General features: G+C 41.6%; 1 protein-coding gene across 1 annotated transcript in view; it reads right to left on the bottom strand.

Annotated features, from left to right (window-relative positions):
* LOC133419974 (peroxisomal acyl-coenzyme A oxidase 3-like) overlaps window positions 1-7,827 on the bottom strand; it is a 39,884-nt gene extending 32,057 nt beyond the window's left edge. Inside the window, exons 1-2 of the mRNA XM_061709496.1 lie at window positions 7,717-7,827; window positions 964-1,110 (exon numbers count right to left, since the gene is read on the bottom strand). Of these exons, the coding sequence (XP_061565480.1) occupies window positions 964-1,083 (120 nt within the window). The 5' untranslated portion in view covers window positions 1,084-1,110; window positions 7,717-7,827. The remainder of the gene's footprint in view (window positions 1-963; window positions 1,111-7,716) is intronic.
* Window positions 7,828-27,300: the final 19,473 nt, after the last annotated feature.

Raw genomic sequence — 27,300 nt, 5'->3', positions numbered from 1 at the left:
ACATGGAACACAATATAGCGACGTATGCAGAGGATGTTGTGCTATATACAAATAATCCAGATGACTGGCCATGGCCACGTCTTTTGGAGCTGCCTGAAGTTACAACCACTGAAAACATATGGAGAACTATGCAACATATCCCTGGGAGGCCGGTTCCACCAAGCACATACGACGGTTCATCTCGGTGATCTCTCGCAATGAATCACAGGAAACGACGGATGCCTGGTTAGATAATGACAAAAAACCAGTGATTGGCTACAGACTGACCCACTTACTGAATCATTGGCTATAAATTATGAAAGAGCTCCACCTTATGGAAAGACAGTCTTTTTGTTTAGACAGAGAAGATTTGAAGAGTGCAGGACGGGCAACATGAACCTCGGACGTGTCAGAGTTTTATTTCTCATTTATTGTATTTTTGTCATTAAGGAACATGTTACTTGGGTTTGAGTTGAGGTGACTCAAATCCTGGAATAAGAGACGTTCACACTAAGGAAACTCATGAAACGGTGTATAGTAAATTTATCTAGATGATGATGTCACGTGCGTGGCTCTTGTTTTCTACCAGAAGACCTGGGAAGCGGTCAGTACTGGGTCGCAGGAGCCGACAAACACATTTTCAGTTTTGTGAATCACAAAGTCTGGGTCCTGTAACAAAAGATGCCTCCAGAAAGACTCATCTGGGACTGGCGTTCATATTCATGCATTCAAGCTGTGATTGGCTCTCTCTTGAAAAAAGTATCCCCATGAAATAAAGAAGTATTTCTCTGTTGTTTGTTTGAATATTACATTAAAGTGAAATATGTGCTGTTTCTGTTTATGTGTGTATATTTAGTTGTGATTGTACAGGCAACAAGAAAGTAAACACAGACTGACCTTTGACCTTGGTTGCATAACTTTACACCAGTTTCCACTAAAGCAGCTTAGTCTAACTGATTAAATGAGCAAAGAAGTTGAGGTCACCTTGAACGCAGCGATGTCCTCCCCATCGATGAAGAGCAGCATGTCCTTCCAGCTGAAGGAGGCTCTGGTCCTGTAGACGTCCAGGGGACCGCTGGGGAGATCGATCACCCCGTCCTCCATGTCTGTCTCCGGCTGCAGGGATCAATACTGACAACAGAGGAAGCAGGGGGCTGTAAACTGCACTCTTCAGGGGGTTTCACACAACTGTCAAGTGACGCTGGGGCAAAACCACCGTGGTACCTGACACAGACCAGACTGGGGGTCTGCAAATATCTGTCAGAACCGGGTTCTGGTTGTCAGCGGCTCCACCAGCGAACAAGCAGTTTATCACTAAAGTTTAAACAAAGTTTGTCGCTAAAGATCGCAGCTCAAGACTAAGGTCAGGCCGAGTCTGAGACGGAACTCAGACGCTCGTGAAGGTGCCAGGTCAGATCTGTGTTGGGTCTGGGTCATAACGGTCTCCAGGTGTAGAGCCGGTTTTAAGACTAACCTCCCATCTATCTAGGACCTGTACCGGTCCAGGACCAGGAAACGGGCAAGTAGCATCTCTGCAGACTCCTCACACCCAGGACACAGTCTGTTTGAACTCCGGCCCTCTGGACGGCGCTACAGAGCTCTGTACGCCAAAACTAGTGATGCACCGAATGTTCGGTAACCAAAATTGTTTGGCCGAAAATAGCAAAAATGTTCGGTGGAATAAGTGGAGAAAAAAACAAACAATTAATAATGGCATGTTTAGATGACGCAATAAAACGGCGAACAGCAGCATGTCAGCTCACTACTTGGATGTGGGGAAAAAGCAGAGGACACGAGAAATGATCCAGGCTGAGTTGGATTTGGGAAAACCACTTGGTGATGGAGACGGTCACGGGACGCACAGCGCAGAGGAAAGGGCCCGTACTACCGATGCGGTGTAGAACCCTCACTGTCTGATATGTTTAACGAGATCCTCCAAGAAAATAACCCAGATGCCGGGCAGACGACAAGCGCAACCGCTCAACAGTTAGATGGGTATCCGTCAGAAACCATCCCCAGGAGTGATAACCCTCTTGCATATTGGAGGACCAATCAAGGCCGCTTTCCTGACTTGGCACAGATGGCACACAGGTGGTAATAATAATAATAAGCTCTATTTAACATAAAAGCAATAAAACTAATAAAAGCACTGTGGCAGAGTGGAGGAGCTGCAGCCACTCAGGCTAACGGGACACAGGTGTGTCCCATCAGCCTCTCCACCCTGGCAGCCTTGATAAGGAGGACTGGGAGACTGCAGCTGGGGTCAGTCAGATGGAGAAGCTGCTGCTGAGGTGCTGCTGGCGTGAGGTGCTTGTGCACTGGGTGATTTGAGTTAATAAAAAGGGTTCTTCACAAAGCTCCGTGTCTCTCCATCCTGTTGGTCGGGCCCCGTGGCACTCACCGTGCTACACTGGCACCCAACGTGGGGCCCGACGGGGTGGAGAAGGGAGGCACGGAGCGGGCCCTGGAGGCGCTCGCCAATGCCATGGCGGACCTGGCAGCCGTGCTTCAGAGCCAGGGGGAGCGGCAGCTTGCGGCACTAGAAGCGCTGGTGGCCACGGAGCGACCCACCCCTGCGCCGCGCTCAAGGTTCGCCGCAGCAGCGCGGGAGGAGCTGGCGGAGCCGCAGCTGAGAGGCCGGGAAGCAGAAGCTGCGGGCCGCCAAGCGACGGCTCCCGAGGTGGCGGGACCCACGGAGCGGCCCACCCCTGCACCACGCCTGAGGTTCGCCGCGGCAGCGCTGGCGGCGCAGCAGCCCACAGGCCGGGAGGCAGAGGCTGCTGGTCGCCAGGCGACGGCTACTGAGACGGTGGTGGCTGCGGAGGAGGCGGCGGCGCTAGCGACGGCGGGACCCGCGGAGACGCGGCCAGAGCAGGGCTGCGTGACGGAGGAGGCGGTCCTGGACACACCAGCTCCAGACCAGGGCTGCGCCGTGGAGGAGCCGGTCCTGGAGGCGGACCAGCGGCCAGCGCGGGTCCTGGACGCACCGTCTGACGCGAGGCCACCATGGGCCCGGTACCGAGAGCGGCTTTCTCGGCGGTCGGCCCGCCGCCGAGGACGGCCGCCCGACCGTTCCCGCTGGTCGGCCCGTCGCCGAGGGCGACCTCCCGACGGGGCTCGGCGGCCGTCTGAACCAGGAAAGCCTGGGGGCGCGGACGGCTTCCTCTCCCGCTCCGCGGGGGGGGGGGGGGGTAGGCTCGGCCGGACGGAATGTAACTCCCTGCATTCATGGCTGGTCATGTTGTAGGAGGCTAGTTTAATTATGCCTTGATCTTTGTTTATGAATTGTTTGTTTTGTATTTATTTATTTTTGTTATTATTTTGTTTTTTATTTCTTTTCTTTTCTTATTTAATTTCATTTTAACTTTTATATTTTCCATGGCATATACAGTATGATATGATATTGTGAGGAAGGGACAGGACTAAATAAGCGTTCTGCTTCCTCCTGTTCCCTCTCAAACACATTTAGTCTAGGCAGAATTTCTGAAAATGTGCTTATTTAAAGTGCTGAAGGCATTTTGTGAATATTTATAATATACAACATTTCTAGGGGTATTAAGGGGTGCTGAATCCAAATCTGCTGTATATGAAGCTCAAAAATGTCCCAAAATGCCTCAAAATTGAGATCCAACATGGCCGCCACCACAAGGCTGAAATCTATTTTTCAGTTTATCTTTTTGACTAAACAAGGTAAAAACATGAATTAAATGTACTTTTGTAAGTTTTCCCACATGGGCAATTCGATGCCATATTCAGATTTGAGATGTAATGTGAAAAAACTGCTTAGATATTGCAAAAATAGTTGTTTTTAACTATGAATAATTACTCAGTTATTATTATTATTATTATTATTAGGCTACTTTTACTTACTTTGTATTTTTTTTTTAGGTCAAATGTACAAACAAATGTACAAAAAGTTACAAACTTGAATTAAATGTTCACAGGTTTTCACACATGGGGAATTGCTGGTCATTATCGTCATTAGCGATAAAGAAATTGTCAATCAAATAAGATCCAAAAGCAGGAAGATCCATAGGTCATGGTATTATTCATTGAACTATATCCCAGTAGAAGTTACAATGACAGCTTATTCACAGTCCTTTTCAGTGTTCTGGCAAGTGTTGTCAAGTTTCCTGCAGTTGCATGCGTCTACATTCCATGTGACTCTTTCTGAATAGAATAGAATAGAATAGAATAGAATACAAAGATTACAACCGGTACAGGTACATTGGAATACATGTTACAGTTATCCTTACAATTATTTTGTTCCTTTGTTACCTTTTTCCCTCAGTTATAGGTTCACAACTATCAGGTTATGGGTTCAACAATCTGTTAATTACAAACAGTCAGCAGTGTGCAGTCTGGCAGGCTGATATTCTCTACCAGTCTATCATATTTGTACAATTTTGTTCACAATGATCAACATCAGCAAACATACATACCTGCAGCTGCAGCGTTGGCTGAGGCGTCCCTTGGTACACCCAGAAGTGAACAGGCTTTAGTCATAGGTGGCAGAGACATTAGCTGTGCCACTAACTGACCTTCCTTATGCATCCATCCCATTTCATCCATTGGAGGAAGATCAGGATGTGGCAGGTGAGCTTGGTTCCAGATTGTCGCTTGATAGTGTGAACGCATGATATGAAACTTCACTGCATCTGAGGTTGGAGGCAGAGTCTCTTGTGGACGACCTTTGCAAAACAACTTCACTCTTGCTTGGTTGCATGTATCAACCTCGGGCACACCATACATCTTACAGATGAATTTCCCTGTTGAATTCACAATATCTTCTGTGAGAGGGCCCTTCCCAAGGCCAGTAAGATCGGTGTGATGTTGCTCGAACACCTGCCAGGCTGTTTTCTTTCCGTGACCGCTGAACTGAGACACACCATCACAGCCAGTGATGGCATGGAAGGCAAGGAGTGTGTCCACTCGATCATCAGATATTAACTTGCGAATGTCATGTACTGGAAAATACTTTGGATCCTTTGATGTCCCGGCTTTCATGTAGAGATGGGTACATCTGATTCTGTCATGATGTGCTAAAAGTAGAAGAAGTACGTCTGTGTCACGCGCTGACACGGCTATTGTGTCCATATGAGCCTGGATGCAGTGCAAAATCAGTCCTGTATCAGCATCCTCATGGTCAGCACGCAGAGAGGAGATTTAAAGTTGTGGATCTGATGACTTGACAGTGGTCGCTTCAGCAAACCCACCTGATTACAACCACAGGCTCATGTTCTGGGCTGTGTTCTATCAGATGGTTTGAGAGTAGTCGAGCAAGATCTGCTTTGTTCTCTTCCAGTGCCATGAAGCTCGACCAATCTGCTGGAAGTGGAACAGAGTCATTCACGATTTCTCTGCGTACTGGTCGATGGCGCTGTTTACGTTTCTTTCTTGTGTCTGTTTTGATGGATATATCATGGTACCTGTCCAAGACTACATCAACCCTCTGGTACTTCTCTCCCATCTTCAACACTGTGTCAGCAAACTTGTTGGCATAGTTGCCGAATGTTGTAGTGTCAGGCGGCTTCCCAAGTGCCATTACAAGTGCTTGGCCATCAATAAGCAAGCAGCTGGGTTCCTGAAGGGGCACATCTGCAGGGGTTTGGATATGTTTTGTCAGTATATTTGCTAAAACAGATTTGTTGGTGGAACGTAGACTGCCGTTAGTTGCGCCCAGAGATGGCGGGATGGGCATGAGTTCATGCTGGAGAATATTTTCCAGGTCTACCTTGCGACCTGCTCTGTAAGATGTGATGAGCCTTTGTAGAATCTGCCTATTCACTTTGATGATGTTTTGCTTGTTCTTGGAAAGTTGCACAACCTCATACAAAGAGGCAAATGTTTTGGCTTTGTTCTTTCGAATGGGTGACTTCAGATCCAAGTGCCGGTCACTATCTGGAGGTTCACATTTGTGCATGTCCAAGGTGTTCTGCACCAAGCAGAGATTCTTGAATCGGGGGTGTGACCACGTCCTTGTTGATTATGTTCATGAGTCTGTCCCCACCATCTTGAAACACACCGTGCTCTTTTAATGATAGACATATCCTGCTTTCATCCACATCATCTCTTTCCATTCTACTCTTTGTGCACTCTGTGTGTGTGTACTCATCGTCTTCATCGTCTGTTGTCAGTCTCAGCATTGCTGTTGTCTGAGAAGCTATGACTGACAGTTCAATGAATAAAACCATGACCTATGGATCTTCCTGCTTTTGGATCTTATTTGATTGACAACTTCTTTATCACTAATGACCACCTTTTTCTGTATACTTGTGTGATTTTCAAGCTGATTATTGACACTTGATCTAAATCAGGACAGGATGTTAAATTCCCCATGTGTGAAAACCTGTGAACATTTAATTCAAGTTTGTAACTTTTTGTACATTTGTTTGTACATTTGACCTCATAACAAAATACAAAGTAAGTAAAAGTAGCCTAATAATAATAATAATAATAATAATAATAATAACTGAGTAATTATTCATAGTTAAAAACAACTATTTTTGCAATATCTAAGCAGTTTTTTCACATTACATCTCAAATCTGAATATGGCATCGAATTACCCATGTTGGAAAACTTACAAAAGTACATTTAATTCATGTTTTTACCTTGTTTAGTCAAAAAGATATACTGAAAAATAGATTTCAGCCTTGTGGTGGCGGCCATGTTGGATCTCAATTTTGAGGCATTTTGGGACATTTTTGAGCTTCATATACAGCAGATTTGGATTCAGCACCCCTTAATACCCCTAGAAATGTTGTCAGTTATAAATATTCGCAAAATGCCTTCGGGGTTCTGATTTTGTGAAAATTGACCCTGTCTAATTATTTTGCTGTTGTTCTTCATTTCTGGATGAGAGTGTTAAATTGTTTTGCTTTTTTGATATTTTGACGCTTTTAATTAGATTTGATTTATTTTGTACATGTAAAAAACAACAATTCAAGAGAAGATAAGAAAACAAAACAACAAAACAAAGAATTTCATAGTTTAACACTTGATATCTTAACTTAAATGTGCAAGGTAGGAAGTAGGAAGAAGTGTAAACTTATTTAATCTTACCCCCATTCAGTAATTATTTAACCCAAATGTATAAATACACACACACTGTACTCACATTGCTAAATAACAGTATTATTATTATTATTTGTATTATTATTATTATACAGTGTAAATATACTCACACACATACCTATACATACATACACATAGTTGAATATTTCTATATATTTGTACACACATGCCCATATAAATATTTATATAAATATACTTATTTACACTATACTGTCTCTATTAACTGCATCAGTTCTATATCTATGTATATACCTACTTACACACATATTAACACACACACACACACACATATTATATATATATATATATATATATACACATGCATACATACACACAAATTAGCTGCCCATTTCTGAACATAAATATAAACAAATCTACTCAATTTGATGGTGATTTGTTGTTGTTCGAGATAAAGCCAGCAATAAACAAATAAATAAACAATAAACCTTTCAATAACCATGTCCACCTCATACTGCTGCAGCTTTCACTTTTTTTAAAAATGTAGCGTATATAATAAGAGCTGTCACTTGTCTATTTACTGTACAGTGGGCGAAAATAACAGAGTCAAATCCCCTGTCTTGTTTGACCTGACTTGGCCAAATAAACCTGATAGTGATTGTGAAGGAGCCGGCTGAGTTAAAGGTAAAGGTTTCTGTTCTCACCTGAGCTCCGTCCACTGCTCCTGCTGCTGTGTCCCAGTCTGACCCAGTCTGTGACCCTCTGATCTGTGGACGTTGATCTGCTGCCCCGACACTTCCCGGACCTTCAGTTCCTGCAGCGTCAAAACAAGCGCTTCCTGTTCAGCTCTTTCACAATAAGAGCCCCCCGCTGCAGTAACCGCGACCAAGCCGCGTCAGCGAGGGACGGCTGGGGATTGGGGGCCCTCTATTACTGCCAATAAGAGGTGTCAAAAGTATTCACATTCATTACTCAGGTAGAAGTATATATACTAGAGTTTAAAAATACTCCTGTAGAAGTTGAAGTATCAACTCAAGTTTTTTACTCAAGTAAAAGTATAAAAGTACTAGTTTCAAAACTACTTAAAGTATAAAAGTAAAAGTAATGTAAGGGGCAAAAAAGCCATTGGAAATGAATGCATCTTAGCAAATGCAAATATATTAAAGAACCATATTTGTGTACTATTGAGCATTAACATGTGTTTCAGAGAGCAGAAGATATGATGACTAGTTGCCTATAAGTATTGTAATGGTGCAAAAAGTCAAACTTCAGAGGCATGTTATCATTTATCCTAACCTTTATTGGAATTACATCCAAGTTTAGTTGCAGGAATCTGAGGGAACGGATGTAAGAACAAAACTGGACAAGAACATCTGAAACAACCACAACCAAATTAACTCTATCCGGACGGAGCAATTTAACTGGATAGTTTTTTTTTTTAAAGGCCGAAATGAAATAGAGTAACACGGCTGTTTTTAAAATGTAAGGAGTAAAAAGTACAGATAATTGTGTGTAATTGGGCATGGGGGCCCTCTATTTACTGCCAATAATACTGATTATTGATCATTCACACACCCACTATAAACCTATTTCATGTTCTTCCCTGTCATTACAAATACACTTGTAAAACTAGATGTAAGAACTTTTTGTTGTAGTTGTAATCCACAGTGATTAAGACCATGGAAGCAGACAACAGATGAATAGAATAGAATAGAATAGTCTTTATTTCGGTCTTAAGCCTTGTACAAGTTATTTTACAAAACAAAATGAAAAAAGTAAAATAAACATTGCTTTTGCCAAAAAGGTGTAGGCTGAAGCCGTAGTTTATAGTGCCTACCCCTTTTCTCTTGTGATCAGCTTAAATCTGAAACATTAGCATTAATCCGTGAAAAACAAACAATGCATAAAGAAGACAAAAAATAAAATTGACGTTTCACATTCTAGAATGTTTTTGATAATATACTTTATAGTTATAGTGTTTTATTTTTATTTACAATATTTTCTTTAAACATTTTCTTGAACTTGTAGATAGAACTGCACATTTTTAGGTCGTTGTCACAACTATTCCATATTTCTCTTGCCTTAATTGATGTACATCTCTGTGGCAGGGTGGAGGAGCTGCAGCCACTCAGGCTGATTAGGGCCCACCTGTGCCCAATCAGCCTCTCCACTCTGCCAGCCTTCATAAGGCACGGCTGCCCAGCAGCAAGGGTCGGAGAAGCTGGGTGAAGGTGCTTCTGCACGGGTGTGGCGGTTTAACTTAAATAAAGAAGGGTTCTACACGAAACTCTGTGTCTCTCCATCCTTCGGTCGGCCCCGGTAGCACTCGCCTCGCTACACTGGCGCCCAACGTGGGGCGCGAAGGATGGAGGAGAGAGGCATGGAGCGGGCCCTGGACACGCTCGCCCGGGCCATGGCGGGCATGGCGGCCGCCTTCCGGGACCAGGGCGAGCGGCAGCTGGCCGCCATAGAAGCCCTGGTGGCCGCGGGGCGACCCACCCCTGCACCCCGTCTGAGGGCCGCCGCAGCAACGCGGGAGGAGCTGGCGGCGCCGCAGCTGAGAGGCCGGGAGGCAGAAGCTGCGGGCCGCCAAGCGACGGCTCCCGAGGCGGCGGGACCCGCGGAGCGACCCATCCCTGCACCCCGTCTGAGGTTCGCCGCGGCAGCGCTGGTGGCGCTGCAGCCGACCGGCCGTGAGGCAGTGGCTGCAGGCCGCCAGGCGACGGCTGCCGGGACGGAGGCGGAGGCGGAGTTGGCGGGGAAGGCGGCTTCGGAGGCGCAGCCGCCAGCGACGGTGGGTCCCACGGAGACGGGGCCGGACCTGCGGCCAGAGCAGAGTGTGGGGGAAGAGGCGGTCCTGGAGGCGGACCAGCAGCCCGCGCAGGGCTGCGTCGCGGAGGTGAAGGAGGCAGTCGTGCGCGCACCGGGTGGCCCGAGGCCACCATGGGCCCGGTCCCGAGCGCATCCTCCACGGCGGGCGGGCCGACGCCGGGGGCGACCACCCCGACCGTTCTGCGGCTCAGGCCGACGCCGGGGGCGACCACCCGACCAGGAAGCCCGGAGGGTTCCTCTCCCGCTCCGAGGGGGCAGGGGGAGGGGGGGGGAGTAGGCTCGGCCGGACGGACCCCGGCTCGAGGTTGGCGTTGGGGGTGTGTGGCAGGGTGGAGGAGCTGCAGCCACTCAGGCTGATTAGGGCCCACCTGTGCCCAATCAGCCTCTCCACTCTGCCAGCCTTCATAAGGCACGGCTGCCCAGCAGCAAGGGTCGGAGAAGCTGGGTGAAGGTGCTTCTGCACGTGTGTGGCGGTTTAACTTAAATAAAGAAGGGTTCTACACGAAACTCTGTGTCTCTCCATCCTTCGGTCGGCCCCGGTAGCACGCGCATTGCTACAATCTCTTTTTAATATTTGTTCTTGCTGTCGTCATCTCAAACATGAGTTTCCCCCTCAGGTCATAGCAGGTTTGAACAAACTTGCAGAAAAATCTTTCAATTGATATTTTGCAAAGTCAGCAACTGCCCCTACTGGCCACACAGAGAAGGTGAAAGAGCTGCACAGTTGCAGCAGTGTTGTTTCCATCATCCTATTGTCAGCCTGGCAGGTTTTTACCCATCTATGGTTTTAATCTGAAATGGGAGCAAATTCAGCTACAAGAGCGGCCTGGGATTGATTTACACTTAATATTTAAATTGATATAGTACTAAATGTGATACTGAGTGTCATCTACAGTGTATGCCTACTAAAAGAAACAAATAATCAAATAGATAATTTATAAACCATTTACTGTAAACATGTTATTTACTTTATTTTTGGTTTTAAATAAACTGCAACAGCAATGTGCAACAACAATTTGAAGTGGAACAACAACAATTAAGTGCAACAACAAAGTACTAGAAAAACTAGAACTATAATTAAAATCACTCAACTTAAATAAACAGTACCTCGTCAATATGTTCTCCATATAAGAATAAATTCAGTAGTCTACTCTAGTCTGTTAACATAATATTGTTTATGTAATAATATTCATTATTGTGTTTTTGTACAATAACATACCTTTAATAATTTATGAATTTTTTGTTGTTACCTGCTGTGTACTTCTTAAACCTTACCCACGAACCACGTATTATAATAACAAACTAAAACTAATACTGAAACTAATGGAAAAATACAAAACTATAATAAGTCTGGATACCCACTAATCAAAACTAAAGTAATGACAGAAAAACATTACAGATCTGAATCATAACATACATATCATCCATACAACATAAATAACTGGTACATGTGCTTCCTGCTGTGCTCTTTGTTATCCAGCTGGTGATGGATCCACTGCCTTTAGCACCTCACTCCCCTCTCTCTCCACCTCCTTACAGGCATGTCTGCACAATTAAATATCCTGATAAATAAAATAAAAATCTGATGCACATAAAACATGTGCCCACGCACGCACGTAATAATTTAAATTACTTTAAATAAAATCACATGATCTCTAAAAGGGTGGGCAAAAAGACCCAGAGAGATGAGTCGCTGCATTTCTATCCCTCTCTCTGTCAGCTGGCGGCTAATGGCGACTAATTACTAATAATATACATGTCGCGCAGTTGCAAAGAATTGTTGTTGTTGTAGTAAGACACTTGACTAAGTGACATTGGTCAAGTGCCTTACAACAACAACAACACACACAAGTAATGTACACATAATGCTACTGCTGCAAACCATACCGGGAAGGGAAAATAAGTGTCAATCTCCTGCAGAGCTGCAAAGTGCGGGGCAGGGCAGGTGATGAGGGCCTTCCAGGTGCATGTCAGGGAGGGGGATGTTTATCATATCATTTTATTTAGCTGAATTATTATTAATCTTTAGATGATATTGGTGAATGAATGGCATGATAGGTCCACACTTGAAAATTGATTTCTTTTTTTTTTTTAAAGGCCTTTGAAGAAAAAAAAAAGCTCTTTGACAGAAGGTCACTTTGGGCATCTGACCAAAGGGAGCAGGTGCTTGAGCATCCTATTTAAGAGAAAAAGTATGGCAGAGTATTAGGGCCAGGCAGGAGAAAAATAAAAATAATATTTTAGAGGAGGAAGATTTTTTTTTCATTATGCACTTTGAGAAAAAGTTGAAATGTCAAGAAAAAAGTTTGTATGTCGAGATTAATGTTGAAGTACAATTTCGAGAAAAAAGTTGAAATGTTGAGAAAAAAAGGCGAAATTTTGACTTTATTCTTGAAATTGTATTTCAACATTAATCTCGACATTTCGACTTTTTTCTTGAACTGCAAAATAAAAAAAAATCTCTCAAATATTTTTTCTCCTGCATGGCTCTAATACTCTTCCGTAAAAAAGGGAGTCCGACTCCGAAGTTAGAGATGAAGAAAAGAGGGAGGAACCAAAAAGATTGGATAAGCTATCGACAGAATTAAGGGCCAACTAACTAAATAATGTTAAGCCTAAAAATGTTAAACTGTCTCAGAACACACACATAACATTACACTGGAAATTATTAAGAAAATATATTTTTTTATTCATTTAGATGGGAACAATGCATATTGATGGCCAACACATAAAGCAGTGTAAATACTCAGGATTTAGCACAAACCTTTTAATTTATGTAGGTTATATTAGCTAGATCTGTGCAGCTCTCATCTAGAACATTAAATGTCTATTTGAGAATAGCCTTTTTACAGTTTTACAGGCTTACTCTGAACTAGGTGAACAAGACTAGTTTTAGCATGCTTAGTTATAATTTTATTTTTCTTCTCATTTAAAACAGCTGAGGATGAGAGACATGAGGCAGGAGGAGGCAGAAAAAATTGTAAAAATGAATTTTTGTCCAAAGTTGGGTCCGTTGTGGAGGGTCCATTAGTTCCTACAATAACTTTATCCTACTTTCACCCCTGCGCTTGGGTCAAACTGATGACTGGAACTCAAGTCAGTGTGGTTGTTGGAAGTACGTTGTTTCTCAGTTATCAGTTTGACATTGCGATGGTGGTTTTGCAAAGCAAATTAGCCAAATTTGAATTGAACTTCAAGAGCTTCAGAAAAGTGTAATACATCCTCACCAGAACACCTCAACTGAAGCACGTAACTGGACAGAGACAGGAGGAAAAGTCAGAAACAAACACTGATGAGGTCAGTTTTGCTTTTTTATTTTATTTTTAGAATAATTTAAAAGCATAAAATCATAATACTTTAAGTGAAATCTCATAAAGAAACTAATTCATGCTGTTTGTATATTTACCCTTAATCTAAATCTTGTATGTAAATATTTTTTGTATATTTTGATACATATTTTGATACAACAAAAATACAAAAAAAGTAACTGGATTTTCACTTAAAAATGTTGGTGCTCATATATATGTTTTAGGTTTACCAACATGGTATTAACCATTAATATATATGCAGACAAAGAAATTAATAAATAAAATAAAATGTTGGTGCTCTATTTAAATTTTAATTGTAAAAAATCATTTCAAAGATGGATTTAGTCGGGTTGAATGGGGGAGGATCTTTAGCCCCACAGGACGTGGAACTCCTCGGGTCCGGTCTTACGGTGACTTTGCTCCATCCTTACATCTCAGAGAGACTTCCAACAGGAGTGCTTCCAAGTTTTGCCTCCTCCGTTGGAGTCCAGAGACGATGAGCATGAGATAACTTGAACATCTCACAGAATTGTGCTCGTTGAAAAAGAAAAAGCGGCAAAAATCTAATTTCAACATTGAGAAAGAAAAAAAAAGACAATGCTTGGACTGACTGCTGGACGCTGGGTCTAAAAGCAAGTTAATTTGTGTAGATCTTCATGTTAAAACATCCAGTTTAATCACTAACATATTGACAACCTGGCTGAAAGATGGTTTTGGTCACAACAGCTAGATTTCACAATCATGGCAACTGTATGTGGGTGAATGTGCCAGTGGGGAATTTGTCAGTTAACTTTATGTAAAGCAGTAGTATCCATCCTTTTATCTATGCAGCTATTCATTAACTGGCACTTATCCAAGGCCAGACCTCTCTCCCTCTCCCTGGCTGCTCCTCCAGCTCTTTTTCCGGGTGATTATTGAGGCCAACCGAGAGCTGGAAGGTTCTTACTTACTGCCTTTGCTTAGCAAAGCGTTCCTCACTTCCGGTCCTCATTCACTCCTGTCCTGCATGTTTTAGATCAGTGTTTCATATGTTGGCCGACAAGGGCCAAACACACTGCAATGGCCTAATGCGTCTCAGTTAAGGAAAACAGCTTCAAATACAGAAACGATTCAAATTCACAAACTCAAAACGAGGTACAAAAAGAGGAACGTGGTGCAAATGAAAAAACGTGCTGCAAAAAACAAAGACAAATGCAGCATCATCAAACGCGCTACAAATAGAGAAACGATGCAAAGCACAAAACGATATAAAACAAGAAACCATCTTCAAAAGAAAAACGCTTCATAACCGGTCAGTACAACCGGAAGTTTTCCAAACCTGCAGGGGGCGCTCTCGGCCGAGACCGAACAGCTGACTGAATCACGGTGTTTACATCCATGGTTTAAACATACAGCGGGAACGGTAATGTGATTTTTATTTGACTATATTTATATACAATGTTTATATCACTGTACAATGCTGTACATTGTATCGTCTGTTGTAAAATATAATAAAGAAACGTTTCGTAATGGATGTAAACACTGTGGTTCAGTCAGCTGTTCGGTCTCTCTACATCCCGTGTGTCTTTCCATTGAGCTGTTACACCGAGAGCGCCCCCTGCAGGTTTGGAGCACTTCCGGTTGTAGTGACCGGTTATGAAGCGTTTGTCTGTGTGTGTGTTTGAGTCTGTTTATTTGTGAAAAAACATGCAAAAACAAACATTTTCCCGTAAAAAGTAGTCATCCAAATAATGACTTGAGTAAAAGTAAAAAAGTACTTGGTGAAAAAACTACTCAAGTACTGAGAAACTGTTGAGTAACGATGATTTATTTTTTTAACACAACCATTCAAACAGACAAAAGTACAAAATAATCATCTTCAGGCAAATTAAATCAATAAAATAATAAAATTAATTTAAATTAATAAAAAATAGCTTGAATTAAAATAAAAATAATATATTAACAACTTTAATAAATAATAAAATAAATAAAATAACAGAATAAAAAAATAAATTAAGCACAAGTAGCACAAAATTTCAAGCCTTTGTACTTTTCTTTTTTAACCAGGCAGAACTAGAACAAGCCCATGAACTCATAGAAACTCTGTGTGTGTTTGAATCTGTGTATATGTGACAAAACATGCAAAAACAAACATTTTTCCCAAAGAATCACCAGTGATGTCATGAGATTGATGCGTACGCGAATAAAAGGGATAAAAGAAAAGTAATGAGCTCAATGCAGCCTAATGTAGCGGAGTAAGAGTAACAGTTTCTTTTTCCCAAATCTACTCAAGTAAAAATAAAAAGTATAGTGATTCAAAACTACTCCTAAAAGTACAAAATTTCCAAAAACGTACTCGAGTAAATGTAACGGAGTAAATGTAACTCGTTACTACCCACCTCTGATTAACAGTAACATTAAAAGTTTCTTTCTTTCTTTGTTGAGCCTTAGTGCACAGGCAGTGTCCCATTTAAGTTTGTGATCCAGGACAACCCCAAGGTAATGACCATCCTTTTTCTCTTCCAGATATGTTGATCAGCTTCTCATCCTCCTCAAATGACACCTTTTTTTCACCGAATTCTTCCATTAACATCTTTTTTGGCCTGGACTGCTTCATCTACAGGTCTAATTTAATCATCTTCAGCACGTTCAACGTCACCAACATCGTCATCCTCCTCCCTCTCTGCATCTTCATCCTCCACCATGGTTTCCAGCGGTGGCGGCAAAGTAGCTCCCCCTTCTCCGCGGTGATAAGTCACTCCGACAGCTTCACCTACCACCTGGTCGCCATGGAGATAATTGGTGTCGTTGGATGTTTTCTCAACTTTTTTGCCATCTTTTTGGATCAGTCCACCATGTTAATTGTGGGGATTTTTCTTCTTGCATTTACCTATTTTGGAGAGATTCTCTTTCACATCGTGACGTGTGTGGAGCGCTACCTGGCCGTCATTCATCCCGTCACCTACCTCCGCCTGAGAAGAGAACGAGGGATCAGAATCAGGAACGTCTGCACCGGCTGCGTCTGGCTGCTTAGCTTTTTATTATTGGGTTTGCTGCAGGACGGTGGCGAATACCTCATTGTTTTGAATTTTTTTATCTTGATTTTATCACTTATAACCGTCTCCTTCTGCAGTGTTTCAGTTCTCTGTATTGTGATTCGTCCAGACTGGGGGGAACAGGGTGGGGGCAGGGAGAGGGATGAGCAGTCAAAGCAGAGGGACTTTTACACCATCGCTGTCATACTTGGGATGCTAGTGTTTAGGTTCGTATGGGAGCTGATTAGGGCTACGCTGAACGTTTTAGAACAAAGTTTTAATTGTGAGATGATGATATGGACTTTCTGGTTATGCATGCCCAGCAGGCTGGTGTTACCTCTGCTGTTTGTGTTCACAAAGGAAAAACTCAAACAGGAATGCTTATTATCGAGCTGTTGCAAAAATTAAACCATGTTATCAGTGAAGAATTCTCTCAGACTCAATCTTTATATGTATTTAAAAAAAAATTCAAGTAGAAAGTCAGTAGAGTAGAGTTTGAGACTGACAGAAGGCACATCTCTCTCTGCAACCATGGGTTAGTGAGGGCAGGGATCCTGGATTCCAGTTCTCGTGAGCCGGTGTCCTGCAGGGTTTAGATGTTTCCCTGCTTTAAAGCACCCTGACAGACATGTCATGTCATTAACAGAGTTATACAGACCTTGAAGACAAGCTGATGACGAACACTAATTAGAATCAGGTGTGTAGAAACCAGAGGTGGGTAGGAGTCAAAAATTGTACTCAAGTAAAAGTACTGTTACTTCAGAATAATATGACTCAAGTAGAAGTAAAAAGTAGTCATCCAAATAATTACTTGAGTAAAAGTAAACAAGTACTTGAAAAAACTACTCAAGTACTGAGTAACTGTTGAGTAACGTCTGATTTATTTTTTTAACACAACCATTCAAACAGACAATAAAATAATAAAATAAATTAAAATGAATAAAAAATAGCTTGAATTAAAATAAGCTTTAAGTAAATTCAAGTACTTTAATAAATAATAAAATAAATAAAATAACAGAATAAAAAATAAATTAAGCACAAGTAGCACAAAATTTCAAGCCTTTGTACTTTTCTTTTTTAACCAGGCAGAACTAGAACAAGCCCATGAACTCATAGAAACTCTGTGTGTGTTTGAGTCTGTGTAAATGTGACAAAACATGCAAAAACAAACATTTTTCCCAAAGAATCACCAGTGATGTCATGAGATTGACGCGTACGTGGATAAAAGGGATAAAAGAAAAGTAACGAACTCAACGTGGCCTAATGTAGAGTAATGTAAAGAGTAACAGTTTCTCCTTCATAAATCTACTCAAGTAAAAGTGAAAAGTATAATGATTCAAAACTACTCCTAAAAGTACAAAATTTCCCAAAACGTACTCAAGTAAATGTAACGGAGTAAATGTAACTCGCTACTTAACACACCTGAAGACCACTGGGATAGGGGAATAAAACACACAGACAACCTGACCCACCGACTTCCCATGCCTCCCAGATTAGGACAATACTCAGCAAGTGGGATTTCAGGCTGCTGGCTCTTTCCTCCATCATCTTAGAGAGGTAAGTCATAGCTTACATTCAGAGTCCTGTGCTGCAGCACTATATTCTAGGACCCTTTGACTATAATTTAACAGACATCGATGACATGCTGATGATGACCTTTAATTAGAATCAGGTGTATTTATGCAAGGCAACATCTAAAACAGTGGCTGCGTCCGAATTGCATACTTCCACCCTAATGAGTATGCAAAATGAGTATGCAAGATTTTTTAGTGCGTCCGAAACATTAGAACGTACTATAGTATGCGCTATCCATACTCATTCTGGAGATTTTTTTTAGTGTGGATTGATGGACATCCCACAATGCAATACAGCGGCGTTTGGTTGCTAAGTGATACGTATATGTCATAAGTATAATATTAAGTATAATAATATTATTATATAATATTAATATTATAATATTCATATTTAATAATATTATATAATGTCTGTGGCAGAGTGGAGGAGGTGCAGCCACTCAGGCTGACGGGACACAGGTGTGGCCCATCAACCTCTCCACCCTGCCAGCCTTATAAAGAAGAGTCCGCTGTGAAGTAGCTGGTGGAGAGGCTGCTGCTGGAGCTGAAGCACGTGTGTTGGTGTCTTGGAGAATAAAAAGGGTTGTGCACTGAAACTCCGTCTCCTCTCTATCCTGTCGGTCGGGCCCCGTAGCACTCGCCCTGCTACAATGTCATCTTGTTCTTGTTCTCCGCGGAGCAGAGCGCTGCTACCGCTGCTGTGATAGGTTACCATGGTAACAACTCCCCTCCCCTCCCTACGGCAGGAAGTGCCATGTGCGCTCTTAATAGTACGTCCGAATTAATGCACACTACTGATATTTACTCAAAAGTGTGCCGAATTTAAGTATACTTTTTATTATATACTTTCTAGTATGGCATTTCGGACGCACCGATTGGTCTACTCTTGGTCTACAGTATACCAGGGCTAGAACCTGAATGTCTGAAGGGGAGAATGAAGGGAGGAAATCTATTTCTGCCCCACATATGAAAGTATATCAATTACTGTAATTTTTTTTCTTTTTTTTTGTTATTGTATTAAATAAATAATACAAATTGAATTTACTTTGCAAGGTATGATTTATATTACTATTCACAACATTTTTTATTTAAAGATAACTCAAAAGGCAAAAATAACACAATAAAAGAGTGCCTGGTGTCCTCACAACAACTGGGTGTGCTTGTGGTTATGATCAGCGTTTAACCTCTAACAGTTCATTTTCATAAATGGTTTTTCCAGTCAATTTGTTCTTGCCATGGTGTTCTCAATGCAAATGAATGATATTTGAATTAAAAATACAGCAGTAGATCTATGGGGCAGAGCTGCAAAAATGAGCAGTTAGTACAGTAGATCTGGAGGTCTGCTGCAAATATCCCCCGAGAGACACAAACCAAACAGCAACAATTTAAGGTTGGTTCTTTTTTTATTGTTTTTAACTATAAACTTCAAAATAACAGTAGTGCAGCATGTGATAATGGTTCATTTATTGCCAAAACAATTCTGATTTCCTGAGTAAATTCATTGAGTATTGAACAGGAAATGAAATTATTTAATGTGGAAATATTTAGACAATTTTTGTGTGTGTAAAAGCAAATTGCTCATAGTGGGTCTCTGAGTATTAAGCAAATTAAATGTCAGAAATCAAAAATATCTAACTTTTTTAATCGTACAAGTATTTATTGAACAAAAATTAAGCCAAAAAAGAAAACACTAGATTTTTTTTTTTTAAACCACTGTAGGATTTGAAAATGAAGTTGCAGCCATGTTCTGTTAATCACCTGCCCTTGATGCATTGATCAAGGGAGATGATTGATCAGACATTTATGCAGATTACTGGTCTGGAGCATTTAGGTGTGTGTTAACCCAACGCCAAAAAAACAACAAAAATATATAACCAATGGTCTTAAACAAGCCTTTATTCATGCACATTGACCTCAAAAGGATTAAAACTTCTCCAAACAAGTCCATGACAGAAGAAGCGGCAGAGGGAGTTGCTGGGAAACAAAATGGTTATTCTGTTTAAAAACAACATGGAATCTGCAACTGAGGGTTACATTAGTAAATGCACATGAATAATTTAATTAAGGAAGAAGTTAGTTTTCTTTTTCTGTGGTAGTATTTACCCATTATTAAGCTCCACTACAATCAAATACTTTAAATTCTGTTTTTTATAAACACACACATCCTTGTCTTTAAGGCCTTGTGGGGACCCATGACCAGACCATGAATTGTGGGAACCACCTTTTCTGAAGGTTGTACTGCACTAGAAAATATACTGCAGTATATATGTAGTATAGTATATATATATATATATATATATATATACGGCATATATATATATGCAGCATATAATATACTGCAGTATACCTGAGTTGTCATGCGCAGTGCTGTGACTTAAAATGATCAATTAGAGCAGCGTTTCCCAACCCTGGTCCTCGGGTCACTGTCCTGCATGTCTTACATGTTGAAAAGAATTACTTGTGTTAAAGTGACTTTTGCCAGGTTTGTCCAGTTGTGGGAGGATGTCTGTTCTGACCATTGAAAATGTTGTTGCTGAAGCTCTAAGTAAGACTGTAGAGTCTCAACATCTTTTTATGAATGATACTGATCTCTGACGCATTCTCATAAGTGCAGCTGATATGAGCTCATTACATTTAACTTCATAAACCTTTCCAAAACTACGAGCATCTTTTGTTGCGCTGAAGTTCCTCTCTGCATTTGCATGGCTTTCAATAAGCTGTGAAATCCTTAGATAAACTGTTTCCAATTTTGAGTGCGGGACTTGGGCACTTGTGTGTGTTGGTTTTATTGGAATAACCAGCCAAGACTTTCACTGCTTGTACAACATGCATCAAATTTGCAGGCAAGACATGATCTTTAACGGTCTTCAGCAGGTTGCTTTCCTTGAAGATATTGGCAGCCTCCCTAATTTTCTTACACACATATTCATGTTTTCCAGCCTGTTAAACAGATGCTCACCACATTCCATAATGAGGACATCAGATTTGGTTGCCAATGAACTTCATCTTGATTAATGAAACTCTGCTCTGACACCAGGTGGTGGGGGCACAGCAAATGCACAAGTGCCAAGACACGTGTTTTTCCAGTTTCCATCATGTAGATTACCCCTTTTCCCTACAAATGATTTCCTATTTAAACAAGTCTTGACAACAGATGCAGTGTAGAAACTTAAGTGCATGAGAATCTGTTTCCGGTTGTTTCCGTGGAACGAGATTTCAGAGTTGCTGCTGTTTCTCAGTTTTCCAGATGCAGTTGCCTCTCTTTGGGAACTTCTAGGAAGGACCACAGTCCGTGCAACATCTGGTTTGCTGAGATGAGGACTGTCCAAATGGCTTACAATTTGTATGAATCCCCTCTTACAGTACGACTAGTGTTTCTTTATGTTGTACAGCCTTGACCCATTGTCCGTTTTAAATACAGCACATACAGAACATCTCTGTTGATGACACAGCTCCTTGAATCACGGTGTGCTGAAACGGGGAAACATCTAAAACATGCAGGACGGCTTCCCCGAGGGCCAAGGTTGGGAAACACTGCAGTCGAGGATTTAAATACACATTTTCTCCAAGCAAAAACCAAACGGTTGTGTCTTGATTCGAACGTTGTCACAAGCGAGTTATCAGTAAAGTTGCTTTCGTCAACAAAAATTATGACTTAATATTATTTACAACAAACCTTTATCACCTGAGGAAAACGAGACGAGACGCAACGAAAATGCTGGTCATGTGACGATAACGATTATTAAATATAAACTGCAATATCGTCGACAAATAAAAACCAGACTAAAATGTAGATTACAAAATAAAAACTCTGCTAAAATGTGTCTTCATTTTCGTTGACCAAAACGAGACGAAATGTTCTAGCAAAGATCCTTAATGTCCATGTTTTCAGTAGTTTCTCTGGTTTAGTTCTGCTGGGTGACGTTAGTCCTCAATCCCAGTCGCTGCAGCGGGGAATCAGATCCAGAAGATGCAGCTGCAGAGTTAGAGGCTGATGCCGTTAACGCAGAGCTCTAGTTTCACGACAATTAAAAACAAAGTTCCATAGAAAAACGTGGGGATCTGCTCTGGGACTGGGAGAAGAAGAAGAAGAACCATCTTTGGATACACTTTCCTGCAGAGACGTGGAAAAGAAAACCCAATGTGTCGTCGAAAAAGAAAAAGACGGGGAGAAATGCGGAAAAATAAATATGTTGTAAACTCAAATTAGAGTCTTCTGTATCTGGAATGAATGTATTCTTGAGTCTATAAGGTAACAATAATAAGATAACCTTGTTTGAATTGTAAAATGGGTTTGGCTAAATACAATCTTTGACTAAAACTAGATTAACATGGTCCTGGACCATTCTGACTAAAATAAGACTAAAATGCTCAGACTTTTAGTCGACTGAAACTTGACACGACTAAAAGGAGAATGAACGTGACTAAAACTAATAAAAACTAAAATGATAGTTTGACCCAAAGACTAGATTAAAACTAAAATGAAACAGGCTGACAGAAACACCACTAGTTATCAGTCAGCGCCTCACCAATATCAAATCATAGAGCAGGACAAATCAGAAGAGATACAAAGAAGAGGCAGTGGAAAGCATGTAAATGTTTGTGTTTACATTATGCATTTATTTTTCAGACATGTCAGCAAACACGTCCTTAATTGGTGCACTTCAACATCCCCACCAATCCCTCAGCAATGTCCTCTTTATTGTAGACATGAACTGCTACTTCTCCAACCCAAACTCCTACATTTTCTCTGCATTCTACATCACCAACAACGTTCTCCTCCTCCCTCTCTGCATCTTCGTCCTCGTCCATGGTCTTCAAAAAGGATGGAGGATATGCTCCACCTCCTCAGCTGAAACGACGAGTCACTCTGAAATCTTCACCTATCACCTGGTCCTTATGGAGATGATTGGTAGTCTGAGGTGCATCATGTTTTGTTGCGGTATCTATACTGAAGAAGCAACACTGATATTTGCAGGCAACTTTGTTTCAATTTTTACTTGGTCTGGAGAGACGTTCTTTCACGTCCTGACGTGTGTGGAGCGCTACCTGGCCGTCGTTCATCCTTTCACCTACATGAGCCTGAGAAATGAAAGAGGGATCAGAATCAGGAACGTTAGCACCGGCTTCGTCTGGCTGATCAGCATTGCAGGGATGGGTTTGGTTATGATGAAGGCAGTGTTTTTTTACATATATGTTACCTTGTTGATATTATCTTTAGCCGTAACATCTTTCTGCAGTGTTTCCGTTTTATTTGTTCTGATTCGTCCAGGTCCAGGGGAGCAGGGTGGGAACAGTGAGAGGGCTGACCCATCAAAGCAGAAGGCATTCTACAATATTTTGGCCATACTGGGAGTTCTGGTTGTGAGGTTTGCTGGGAGCCTGGTTTGGGGTTTATGCGGGCAGTTCGGAGTAGGTAATACGTGTTTGGTCATGGTAGGTGTAATCTGGCTTAATTTACCAAGCAGTCTGGTGTTACCGCTGCTGTTCCTATGCAGGGTGAAAAGAATATTGTGTTGCACGAGCAACAGCCAATGAGTGTCAGGACTTGTATGGTTGTGGGCAGGGCCGCCGCAAGGGGTGTGCGAACCGTGCGACCGCACGGTTCGCGAGGCCCCTTATGGGCCGTGTATTTATTTATTTTTTCAATTTTTTTTGTTTTTTTGTTTTTTTTTTTTTTCCTTTTTTCCCTTATAAATATCAACAGTCACGTTCCACTACAGACCTAAATGTGTACTAGTCTGTGCATATCAATAAATATATGTGCAATGATGCGCGTGTCTGTTGTTCAATACAACTGCGTCAGACCAAGCGCAGACACAAGCTGCTCTGATACAGACGGGTGGAGTTGGAACAAACTGTCACACAATGTCGAGAGAACGAGACAGAATCAGGAAATTTCCATCAGGGGATGAAAAAAGAAAAAGCTAAAGAAAATGGAAGATTTTAATGCCTCTCTGAAAGGCTTGTTTGATAAATTTGTTACAAAAATCACCGACCGGGTCTCAAGCAGCCGTGGGGCCCCGCGTCGAGGCAAGCCCAGATGATGATGAGGCAGGGGAAGGTATTCAGTATTTTGCTAATTGGAGAGTTAAAATTGAGCATATAGACACCCGATCCGACCAGAAAAACCCAAAAATTTTGCGCGCGCTTGCTATGCTCACGCACGAGGCCCCCCCCCCCCCAGCCATTTCGCACAGGGCCTTGCAAATCTCCCAGACGGCTCTGGTTGTGGGTGTATATATGTATGTGGATATGTATCTATACATACAGTATATGGACAGTAACAAGCATATGTGTACATGTATGCTTTAATGCGTATAGAAATATCTATGTGTAAGGATGTTTGTAATGAATAAGATTGTACATGGGTGTATATAAATTCACATCATAAATAATGTATGTTCTTATGCAGGGGTGTTTCTCGACCCCTGGGGGGCCCTGGGCAAGAGAGACCATGGGGCCCCCCAGAATCATGATGAATGAGGTCCAGGACCACAGATCAGTAACGAAATCTCTTATTAAACAATTAACATTAATAATAAATAGCTACCTTAATGCAAACGTATTATGTGGCTGTGAATGTGTTTAGAAGAAAATGGCTGAATTCCCTTTACACGACTTTAATGTGCAGTAAACTTGCTTGGTGGATGACGGGAGTTTGGTATAAAGTGGCAGCTGGCTAGCAGCACGACTTTTTTATAATGTAACACACATAACTTACACATTCTTACCACTGTCACCTTTTTTCTTTTCATCCTCTTCTTGTTCTTTTCTTTTCATGTGTCCAGAGGGATAGGTTCGCTTTATTTTTTCAAATTGTGAATAACTATTTCAGAATTCTGACTATCAATATATACCATGTAATGAAGGTCCAACAGAAAACATGGTACTGAGTTCATAAGTTTTTAACTTCTAACCTACTCCTTTTCAAACACTGGATTCCTTGTTTAAGTATGTTCAAGCATTTTTGTTACTTTATACTGCTTCATGTCAGAAATAAAGACTTTTGAATTGAATGATTGACATGAGATTTCCAGTTTATTTTGTCATTTATTATCACACCAAGAAACATATTTTCATGAACTCTACGTCATCATCATCAACCTGAATCTGCACATTAGTGCTCCTTTTGCAATAACCAAATATATTACAGATATTTTGAAGGATAAATTATTCCTTTTTACATATTTCTGACTCCATCTGCCCTTTAACCTGGTTATTTGACTGGATTCAAATCAGTAGCAGAGCACATGTGTGTTAGTCTAATTTTAATGTCCATTATCAAACCTGATTTTTAACTAGTTTTAAAGAGCATATTGCAGGTTGGAGACCCCTGTGAATCAATGTGTAGGAAAATAATGTAGGAACTGAATTTTCATTGAAATACGCATAAATATATACTACAGTGACCTCTGGAGTTGTTTTTGTGAGAGTATTTTACTTCCGCATCTGAAAAAGCTGAACCGGAAGTGACGTCGCATTGGGGAGCGCGGTGAATTCAACAATAGGAAAATAATGGATCTTAATGTTAGTTGTGACACTGAAGAGGTTGTGAATGTGTATTCACACCAATATGACAGGCCACAGCCTTATAATTACTAACCCGTTAGTCCCCCCACGTTCTTTTGATTGACAGCTGAAACTCGCTTTTTAAAAGGCTGATTTTCTTTCTATTATCTTCTCTTTTTTCTGATTAAAGCATCCGAAATAGCCGGGTATTTTTAAAACCGAATACTTCCCCCCCTTCGTTTATCCACATTACATCGTTGTTAAAAAAAAAAACCTTCCACACAGAACCGAAGATCTGCGTTTTCGACCACTTTCATAAGCATTCCAAACCTGTAGATCATCTGGTCTTCCAGCCTCCGGGCCGCCTCTGTTGCGCCGCTTCCCCGGGATCCGCGCCTCCTCCTCGGGAAACGAGCTGGAGTTTCCCTGTGTCCGCCGCGGAGCTGCCGCGTTAATCGACGCAGCCCAGCTGCAGCCCAGCTGCAGCCCAGCTGCAGCCCTGCTGCGCGTCGCCGCGTACCCTACGGCGTAGGCTCCGCGTCGGTGTAACGGTGTCAAGAGCAGAGACCATTTATTTAATAAATAGCTTGGAGGACAGATGGTGGATCATCTGCAGTTCTGGATCGCACGTTAGACGTCAGACTCAGAGCAGATTTGTTGTTGTTTTGGAGCATAATGTGACGTTCGAAAAACGCAAAACTCCGGTTGTCTCTGTCTACACCAGGTCTACACGCATCTACATAAACAGAGTTTTCAAAAATCTTCCCTTTGCCTGGAGTTTTTTTAAACATTCGTTTATTTGCGTTTTCATGTGGATGACAGGTCCAAACGTAGGAAAATATCTTCGGTTTAGCAGATACCCGGCTACGTGTGTACGGGTCTGGGCAGTCAGATGGGGCAGAGCTGTGGAGACGTCTCCCCAGTGCTACGTCATATGACGCGGTGTTCGAAAAAAAAAAGCGTTTGTAGGAACTTGGCTAAAATCAGCCACTTTTTCCTCTGAATAAGTGCCCTTATGTCTTGTAAAACATATTAAATCCTACATTAACTTCTCACATAGTCATTTTCACATAAGGTCAGGTATCATTTTTGAAAAAATTCTAACCTGCAATATGCTCTTTAAAGTAATCTTTGCATGTAAAATCGACATATACAAAAAAATATATGTAAAATAATAACATTTATACTGAGTATGTGTGGTGCACTCACTAAATGTAAACACAGAGACGGACTAGCTTTCAACAGCATGCTTTACACTTTACTTCAGAACGTGCTTTTCAGGGTACAACAAATCCCAGCATTCCTAAGACTACAACTACAGCACAGCTAAAAGTCCAAAATAGTAAACACAAAGGTTCAATACATCACAGTATGTATCTCTTAAATTAAGTATGATGGCTGTTTTTCACAGGGGACAATAGGGAATCTTTTTTTTTTTTTTTACCATAGGGAATCTGACAAAATGGCAAATCTAATGTGTCGACCTAAACAGCCGCTGACAATACAGTATAAACATGAACTTTACCGACCTCATTCCAATTATGTGGTGTTCTTAGAGCACGCTAATTTACCTGTTCTGTGCAGAAACAAGAAGGGTAACACAAGGCTCACGGGAAAATTAAACCAAACACCAAGTACATTTTTCAAACAATCCTGACTCTCCATCATCAGAAACTGTACAGAGGAGACCAGACCGAATGCAGACCTCACCACCAGGACTCCCAGTATGGCCACGATCGTGTAGAATGCCCTCAGCTTCATGTGGTCAACCTTACCCCTGGTTCCTGGACCAGGACGAATCAAAACACAGAGAACAGAAAAGCTGCAGAAGGAGGTGATTAGTAAGGATGTCAGCAGGATGCAGAGATCCATATGAATGAAGTCACTCTTTACCACCAAACCCATTGCAATAATGCTCAGCAACCAGACACAGCCAATGCTGACATTCCTGATCCTAATCCCTCTCTCATTTCTCAGCCTCATGTAGGTGATGGGATGAACGACAGCCAGGTAGCGCTCCACACATGTCAACATGTGAAAGAATGTTT

The sequence above is a fragment of the Cololabis saira genome, chromosome 20 (genome assembly GCF_033807715.1).
Source record: "Cololabis saira isolate AMF1-May2022 chromosome 20, fColSai1.1, whole genome shotgun sequence".
NCBI classification, from domain to species: Eukaryota; Metazoa; Chordata; class Actinopteri; order Beloniformes; family Belonidae; genus Cololabis; species Cololabis saira.
The sequence above is the reverse complement of the archived record's forward strand: the minus strand, read 5'-3'. Positions and strand labels throughout refer to the sequence as shown.